At 41.9% G+C, this 9,159-nt stretch overlaps 1 protein-coding gene across 1 annotated transcript in view; it reads left to right on the top strand.

The window, feature by feature from the left end:
• Positions 1 to 3,680: 3,680 nt before the first annotated feature.
• PP2D1 (protein phosphatase 2C like domain containing 1) overlaps positions 3,681 to 9,159 on the top strand; it is a 50,874-nt gene continuing 45,395 nt past the window's right edge. The window contains exon 1 of the mRNA XM_030206150.1: positions 3,681 to 3,715. Within this exon, the coding sequence (XP_030062010.1) occupies positions 3,681 to 3,715 (35 nt within the window). The remainder of the gene's footprint in view (positions 3,716 to 9,159) is intronic.

Raw genomic sequence — 9,159 nt, 5'->3', positions numbered from 1 at the left:
ACTTCCCTCCTCCAAGTTCCGTTCTGTCTGATTGGTTCTTTGTTCCTGTGACGTCGCGTTTGCTTGGCAACTATGCAGCATTCCGTTTCCTCGACGTGAGGGCGGGGACAGTGAGAGCCAATGAAACGCTGAACTACAGACTTACGAACCCTACACTGCCACAGAGTCAGCTTCAGAATGTTGGAGGTGCTTTTTATTATATAGGATAATTTTTTTTTGTTTTGTAGATGTTATAAAGAATAATTAAAAGTTTTGATGTTTACTGGATTTACCAAACTTTTTTTGGAGGCTTTTCTAGACCGATGATAACTTTTTGACTGATCACATTGTACTGATCACCGTAATTAAGTTCGAGCGCCGATACTGGTGATCGGTGTCTTGATGAAGTCTTTTCCTCCCTGTTTCTGTGAACAAATCAATTTGCTTCCTGTATTTCCTATTTACTTATTATTTGTATTTAGAATTTGCTAGACAACATATCTTTACTATGAGCAGCTCTATGCCTTGTGTCAAAAGGGTGTGGGTCAGCAGGGTCAGAGGGGTTTATGGAGCTGGTCTCTTGATGCAAGCTGTAAGGAACAGACAGGGAGATGCTTCAAGTATGCTCATTGTGGCCTATATCTGTACATGTGATCCTGTACATGGGCCCAGCAGGGCACCCATATACAAAGGATCTTTGAGCAAGAACACCTGTGATGTGACCCATGTTCCAGCATGCCAGGTGTTGGCCAATACTTCTGTCATGGACCATGCAGCCCCATCGACCCCAGCAGTCCCTCACAACACATATCAGGTGGTAGCATAGGTATTGTAGAAGGAGCTAAGTACCCGCAAAACACAAGTAGGTGCAGACAGGGTTCAGGTGATGGGCCTTCACATTCTTAATTCTTGGTTAGGACATTCTGTGCAATACTCCTCACATGGCCTGGGACACATGGCATCAGGCAGATTTCAGGAGGCTGAGAGGGTGTTTATGGTGTACAGCGCTGCGTATGCCTTGTAGCGCTATAAAAATGATAAATAGTAGTAGTAGGGTGTGTATGCATTACACAACACAGGTGGGGTGTGAGCTGAAGTGGGCCTGGGGACAGAGGGTGGCATGGTGGACTTTGTGTGGAGCATGTGCACAGTTGCTGGGAAGTGGGGGATGGTCATTGTAGTAAAGCAGGTGTGCATTTGGGTGACTCACTGGACTTTAGTGAACTGCTGCCAACAGTCTCATCAATATGTAGATGTGGGCCAGGAAGAGTGGAGGGAGGGAAGGAGTGCAGATATGTGGGGCCCCTCATTTTAGTTTTGCATGGGTAGTGGAGGGGGGCCCCATAATAACATGAGATGATATATTCTGTAGATTGTGATTTCAGCCCTGGGGGTTCCCCCCCCCCCCCCTTTCTTATGAAAAAGCAATTAAATGTATTTGGACAACACTCTGCCAATGTGTGGTGTTTTCACATGAATGGTATGGTGATCCCGGGGGGCGAGCCTTCACACTCACCTCTGTAGTCTGCTCCTGATTGTTCTCCATGCTCTCAAGAAGAAATGTGGGGGCAGGTGGTGGTTATGCTTAAGGATGTGCCTCCTGTATCTCAGGGCCTCTGTCTCCTGCTGGGTATAATTGGGTTCCCTTCTAGTAGACATCTTCTCTGCACTAAGAAACATTTCTGCACACGCAGTGAGATATAGATAGATAGATAGCAATTGTGGGAACGTTGACACTCGCAGGAACATATTTTTGAATACTGGAGACATTTATTGAATAGCATCGGAACATTTTATTTCTGAATGTTTATTTCAAGTACTTTCAAACACAGTTATGTTTTTTCTATTATGACTCTCCAATTTTGGACATTTTGCGATAAATGCCCCTCTATGGGTATTAGTATACAAGCTTTCCAGATGCTACTTCTTTTCATGTTTTTATACAAGAGAAAGAAGTTGACATCTCAGGGAGGTCAGTGCACACTGATGTTATTGTGCATTTTGCACTCTACCTGGTCATTGGAAGGACACTAAGAGGAGCATTTTTGAAAGGACATCCAAGTCAGAATTTGGGGCATCCTGCTTATAAGGTCCAAAAAAACATCCATCCATCCATCCAAAATGGACAGCCATTTTTGCAAACTGAAACGTCCAAATTATGAACATCAAAAAACCAGGGACAAGGTCTTCTGGCAGCATTTTTACAAAAATGGCCACACAGATGCCCTTGCAAAGCAGAGGGGCAGCCTAGTGGTCAGTGCAATGGACTGTAAACTAGGGCACCCAAGTTCATATCCCCCTATTATTTTAAATGCTGATCCCTCTAGGAACAAAGAAATACTGTACCTGACTGTAAACCACCTCAATAGCCTTCAGGCTTGCAGGCATCATAAATATTTAGATACAGTAGCTATATGTCTGTTTCTGGAGGGCTCACAAAGGAACAAAAGAACTGAAGTGGGAATTGAACATCGGTCCCCTTGTTTACAATCCATGTCACTGACCACTAGGCTACTCCTCAGACTTGCTTTCTGCTTTGTTCAGAATACCCATAGTACCTTGATGCTATCAGAGAGCCTGGTATTCCTTTCCGGTTTCACTTTTAAGGGAGAGGGACAACACCACTAGGGGATTCATGAGGGGTTATGCATTAATTCCTTCAGTAGTCACTACTCAATCAGAGCACCTTTTTGTACACTGGACATGACTGAAACAGGTCTAAATAAAAAGCATCCTCCTTTTTAGATATGGAAATTTCTTCCTGTTCGATTCTCACTGTTGGACGTCCTAATTTTGGGCCCTCCCTAGTCCCACTCAGAAACACCCACAACAAAGCCCCTTGCTATTTGGACAAACTGCAGTGTAGGACATCCAAATGCTACCATTCCAAAATCACAGTTTGGTTGTTTTTGACAGATGAATTTTTTTTGTAATTTTGAGATGTCCATGTGCTTTGAAAATGGAATATCTACACATCTCTCTGTTTCCTAGCATTACTGTGCTTCTGTTAGTTACTATACCAGAAGGAAGTGCAGTTCTCATGTCAGCTTCCTGGGCCAATCACTCGGTTTGTACAGGATAACCCAGTAAACACGGCTTTAATTTCACATTTCATTTTCATATATTGTATTAAAAACTATGCATCTTTTTAAGCAGACAAGTTTAAAACTGCCTCTTGTGTTTCACTAACATAGACCTATAAAAGATTTGTGATGAAATGAGTATCTGTATTGGAAGAAAGGTTTCTGAACTTGATCTTCCTGTCTCCCCTAAACCCACCCTCATTCTCCTTTCTTCAGCCATCCCATCCCATCACACAAAACATGTAAGAGACAGTCCCCTGAATGATTGCATAAAGAAGCATTGTAGTTGGATCTCTGACTATAAGACCCATGCCCCCTCTCATTTCCTGGAACAATAAACATTCAATACCTGCAAGAAAGGGCCCTTAAATGCAGCAATTTATAGAATGCTAGACTTCAGGAGGTAAGGTAATATGGGTTTTGTTTCTCATGTTCTTTTTTTACAGGGCCCTAGGGTGTAAATGTTTGCTAACATTGCACCAGGGTGTACCTTGCTGCCTAATTTATTCATAACAATGAACGCCTGTATCTGTGACTAAGGCTGCAGTTGCTATAGCAACAACTATAAACAACTGTAGTCCATATTTCAGGCAGATACTTGTAACAGCCACACCTAGTATGGAGGAGGATGATGACCTTTCTGGTGATAGAAGGTAAGTCTACTTTAGAATGTGCTATAGGCATATTCTAACCCTGTTCCATTAAAAGCCAAATAAATAGCATTAGTGCATTTACAAATCCTACTAAAGTCCTAATGATTAGTGAATGAACAAATACTTTTTGGGATTTGCTGACTAGTTGTGACTTGGATTGGCCGCTGTTGAGATAGGATGTTGAGCTCAGTGAACATTGGTTTCACTCAGTATGCATTTCTCATGTTCTTATTTAAGATTTTCTTTTCTCTGATGGAACTGATTACAATGTTGTGGTTGTTTTCTATATTAAGGGCTATTATGCAAGATTTGCATACACCTAACATTAAAACATAGTAACATAGTAAATGTCAGCAGATATTACCTGCACGGTCTATTCTGTCAGCCCAACAAGGTGGCCAGATTTTAATCTGGCACTCTGCACAGCTTCCACTTCTTCACGATTAAACACTAGTATCTCCCTGCCAGCTTTGGGGCACAGACCATAGGTGTTTACCTGGCACTGGTCCTATTTCCCAAATACTGGGAAGCATTCAAGTTTTGAACAGAGCAGAAGAGACCATACACCCATAAAAGAAAATAAAAAAATATGTTTAAAAATAAGCTACAAACACAACTAAAAATAATTAAAAAGCAGGCAATCTCCCTATAACCATCTTACTAATCTTCAGGGAGCAGTCACGTAGTAATGGGCCTTAAGTAAACGCTTAATAGAGAGTGACCAAATTTCAGTTTCGGTTAGGGTGCCGAAACTGGCCCCAAATCCTTTTTCCGCCTGGTTTTGGCTGAAAGGCTATGGCAATTGATTTGGTTTCAGCTGAAACTGGATGTGTGTTTTCATTGGTAGCTGAACATTTTGTGTTTTGACCTTGTTGTCTCCCTTCCTCCCCCTCCCCTCCAAAAGGAGTTGCCTCTTTTTTCCCCCCTGCCCACCTGTAGATGTCCCCTCAGGTCTATCTTACAATCACTGTTGGTCTAGGGTGTAGTCAGGGCAGGAGTGATCTCCAGTTGCTCTTGCCCATGCTGGCTCTGCTCTAAAAATGGCTGCCATGACCTCTCGTGGCAGTCTTGTGAGATCTACCTGTACCGAAAATAGTTTTCAAGGGTGACGAAGTGGAGCAACTGAAAATTCTCAGTGAACCTGGAAGACATACTGAGCCAAATTGACAAGTTAAAGAGTGATAAATCACTTGGACCGGATGGCATACACCCTAGGGTACTGAAAAGAACTCAAACATGAAATTGCTGATCTGTTGCTAGTGATTTGCAACCTGTTAAAATCATCCATAGTACCTGAAGACTGAAAGGTGACCAATGTAATAATGATTTTTTAAAAGGTTTCCAGGGGTGATCTGGGAAATTAGGGACTGGTAAGCCTGACTTCAGTGCCAGGGAAAATAGTGTAAACTTATAAAAAAATAAAATTACATAGACAAAAATGGTTTAATGGGACAGAGCATGGTTTCAGCCAAGGGAAGTCTTGTCTCACCAATTTGCTTCATTTCTTTGAAGGTGTAAATCAACATGCCGGTTGATGTAGTGTATCTGGATTTTCAAAAAGCTTTTTACAAAGTTCCTCATGAAAGACTCCTGAAAAAATAAGTCATGGGATAGGAGGCAATGTCCTTCTTTGGATTACGAATTGGTTATTGGACAGAAAACAGAGGGTAGGGTTAAATGCCCAGTTAAATGCCCATTTCTCTCAATAGAGGAGTGTGAATAATGGAGTGCCACAGGGATCTGTACTGGGACCAGTACTATTTAACCTATTTATAAATGATCTGGAAAACAAACATGTTTGTTACAACCAATAAACAAATTTGAAAAATAAAAAATAAATGATCTGGAAAACGGGACGACGAGTGAGATGATTAAATTTGCAGATGACAAAATTATTCAAAATTGTCAAAAATTCCGCAAATTACTGAAGACTCATCTCTTTGATAAAATTTACTGTAAGGATCAATACACATGAAGTCCACACTCACTGTTCCAGAAATACACCAATACATTCTTTTCTGAACTCTCTTCCCCCGTAATTTTATCACACTTAAACCTTCACTCACAAAAAATGTTATACCGAATGTTCATTTGCTAAGGTTCTATTACCCTATTAATTTCCCATTGTCTCTTTCCATTGTTCCATTGTTCTTTTCCTTGTCCTATTCCCTAACGATACCTTGACTCTGCCTTCGCTTAAATTCTCACAATGTAATCCATAACTGAATTGTAACAAATCGTATTTCCATTATTTACAATGTATTGTAAGCCACACTGAGCCCGCAAATAGGTGGAAAAATGTGGGATACAAATGCAATGCAATAAAATAAAATACATGCGGATTGTGAAAAATTGCAGGAAGACCTTAGCAAACTGGAAGACTAGGCATCCAAATTGCAGATGAAATTTAATGTGGACAAATGCAAAGTGAAAAAAAGCAGTTTTGGTCACCCTGTAATGCTTAAAGCATTTTAGCTATCTCTCATATGGTAAGGTTGAAGGAAGTTCATTCCACAAGGAAGGAGCTAAATAAAAAAGGCCCCTTTCCTAGTAGATGCCAGACGAGCCTTATTTAAAGAGAGGACTGTTTAATGGTTAGAGCAGCAGATTGAGGCCCTGATTCTCAAAAGTCCCCATTAAATACAGCAGCCATGGATGAACTTAGCGATTTCTAAACAGCGACTGATGTTCAAAGGGAATTGCCTACAAATGAGATGCATGGCAATTCTGCAAGAGGCTTGGTAGGGAAAGTGCCTAGCACATGTGAAGAACAGTCTCAGTGAGTGTCCATGTACTGCACATGCCCAGAAATCATGTTGTCCCGCTGCTGCGCTCTTTCCCTGCAGTCCTCTGCAGGGTCGCCGAGAGACTGGGCTGGGCCCAGGCCCCCCCCCTTGATGTCGTCATCACTGTTGCCCCCCCCCCCGGGCTGCCACACCGCTGTCCCCACCCGCCCCCCTCCATCTGCCACCGTGCCGGGCCCTCTGCATTGAAATCACAGCATCTCACCTGTCACCTCGCTCAGTGACTGAAAGCGCAGCAGCGGCAGATCGGATTCGCCTCCCTTCGGGCCTTCCCTCCCTGTATCCTGCACTCGTGGAAGTTACATCAGACAAGGGCGGGACACAGGGAGGGAAGGCCTGAAGGGAGACGAATCCAATCTGCCGCTGCTGCGCTTTCAGTCACGGAAGTGACAGGTGAGGCGCTGTGATGATTTCAATGCAGGGGGCCCGGCCCGGTGGCGGACGGAGGGGGCGGGTGGGGACTGCGGCGTGGTGACCTCGGGGGTGGGGCCGAGGGCAAGTGAAATCGCGGACTGCGGTGCCGGGCCCCCCTTGGAGGCCCGGGGAATTTTGTCCCCCCTGCCCCCCCTCTTGGCAGCCCTGGTGCTCTGTAGGTGGCTCCACTATCCCAACTCCTTTCCTCTGCAGTGCTCTTCTGCTCCTTCCTCCTGCAGCTTACTTGCTTTCCCTCTAGCTGCCCCAATCAAGGAGGTTTAATAAACAGGAGTGGAAGTGAGCCTATCTAGTCCATTGTAAGCAAGGAAGCCAATTAGGACAGTCTGAGTTTCCCCTTCCCAGCGCAGCCGTTATCCCCATTTACTCAAAACAAATTAAGCAAACCTGTGAGCTGCATTCACGTTTTTTTTTTTTTTTATTGTTGGTCCATCTGTAACAAGTTTAAAACTGTTTCAATTGGATAGGCAGTGCCTTAAAAGGTGGAGGACAAAAGCTTTTTTTTTTTTACTTCTTAGAGACTTTTTAATTTATTTGTAAGCTTCCCATATGTAGATATAAATATCATGAAATAACAATTGAATATCACTAAAACAGCTTACAAATTATAGCTTGTAGAAACAGCTATTTTAAACTGATTTTTTTTTTATGTTTTAAGCATCTTTATTAAAAGCAAAACATGTTGGTTGGTAAGCTTCGTACAGAAGAAAAAACAGTAAACCATCCAACATGGTACAATAAAAAATTTTACTTTTACCCCAAGAACCCTTCCCCTCCCATACTCCCCTCCCTCCCTATAAGACCACCTGACTGTTTCCACCTGCCAAAATAACACAACAGATGTACAGATCAGTAGGACTCAAAGCATTTCATAACAAGTAAAGTCATAAACAACACACTTTATACCAATTGTTTAACCACACTTTGGTTTTGCCTTCGGGCTTAATAAGCAATACCATGTGCATGTAAGGTCTAGATAAACAAATGTAAACAATCTATGTTTACGGCATATGCCCTAAATATGTAATACTTGGTAGCAATAATTAAACAGTGATGGAATATTCACATAGCAGGCAGCCAACAGATTTATTTTCCACTGAAAATAATCAACTTTGTATAAACTTGGCGACTAATACTGTGCTGCTTGCTGTTTTGTATTTTGGCAGTGTATTGTTTGCCTGTATAATAAAATTGCACTTGCAAATATTTTTCTGACACAGCTTTAATTGATAAAAGCTACCATAAGAGGCAGACACGGTTGTATAATTAACATAATTTTATTTGTATTTGGGTAATGACTGAGAAAAAATTATATTAAAAATTATATTACAAAGCATAAAATTGACTTGGTTAACTTCTGCTGTATAGCAAGCAGTAGTAAATAACAGTAATAAACAATATTAATTGCATTTTTATAATATACCTCTGCATTCTTCAAAACAGAAGGAGCAAGTTCCCACAAACCATCTAGGCACAGGTTAAAAAAAAGCTTTCAAATGCTCCCAGGTTTCAACTTAGTACATGTTAAATGTGGGATATGAATGTCATCAATAAAGACATAGATTGAAACTCTGAATGTTAAGCACCTGATTCTTATAACATGATGTCTGTTTCAGTGGCCCATTACCAGAAGAAAACAAATCTCTGCAGGAATATAGCGCATGCTAGGGTGTCCCTGTAACCAGCCCTTCCAACTGACCACTGATTAAAATTTATAAGAAATTACTACTACTCTACCTATGAAAAGTTATCCCATTTTTATGCTTCATCTGTGTACATCTGTATGATGCACAAGCTGGCGTGTTTGAAAATATAAGTGAGATTAAATAAAAATGCTACCAACAAGAAAGAACGACAACATAGATGCAGCAGCTCATAGGTTTGCTTGCTTTGTTTTGAGTGTACAGGGATGAGTGCTGCGCAGGGAAGGGAAAACTTAGACTGACCTAATTGGTTTCAGCATTTTCATGTCACTTAATCTCCTGTCTATTAAACCTCCTTGGCCCCAATAGATTTTGCTGGTGTGCTTGGGAATCTCCTCCTTACTGAAAGCCCCCCCCCCCCCCCCAGTTGACATAATAGGGACTTTCCCTAGCTGATTGACTGCTTGCGTGTATTTTTCCACCCTTCTAAGATGTTCTTTGCTCTCCCACACAGTTTTGTTCCTCCCACTATTGAAAAATGCAAGCAGACTGCTCCTCCCAGAAG

The sequence above is a fragment of the Microcaecilia unicolor genome, chromosome 1 (genome assembly GCF_901765095.1).
Source record: "Microcaecilia unicolor chromosome 1, aMicUni1.1, whole genome shotgun sequence".
NCBI classification, from domain to species: Eukaryota; Metazoa; Chordata; class Amphibia; order Gymnophiona; family Siphonopidae; genus Microcaecilia; species Microcaecilia unicolor.
This window is presented reverse-complemented; position numbering and strand designations above follow the sequence as displayed.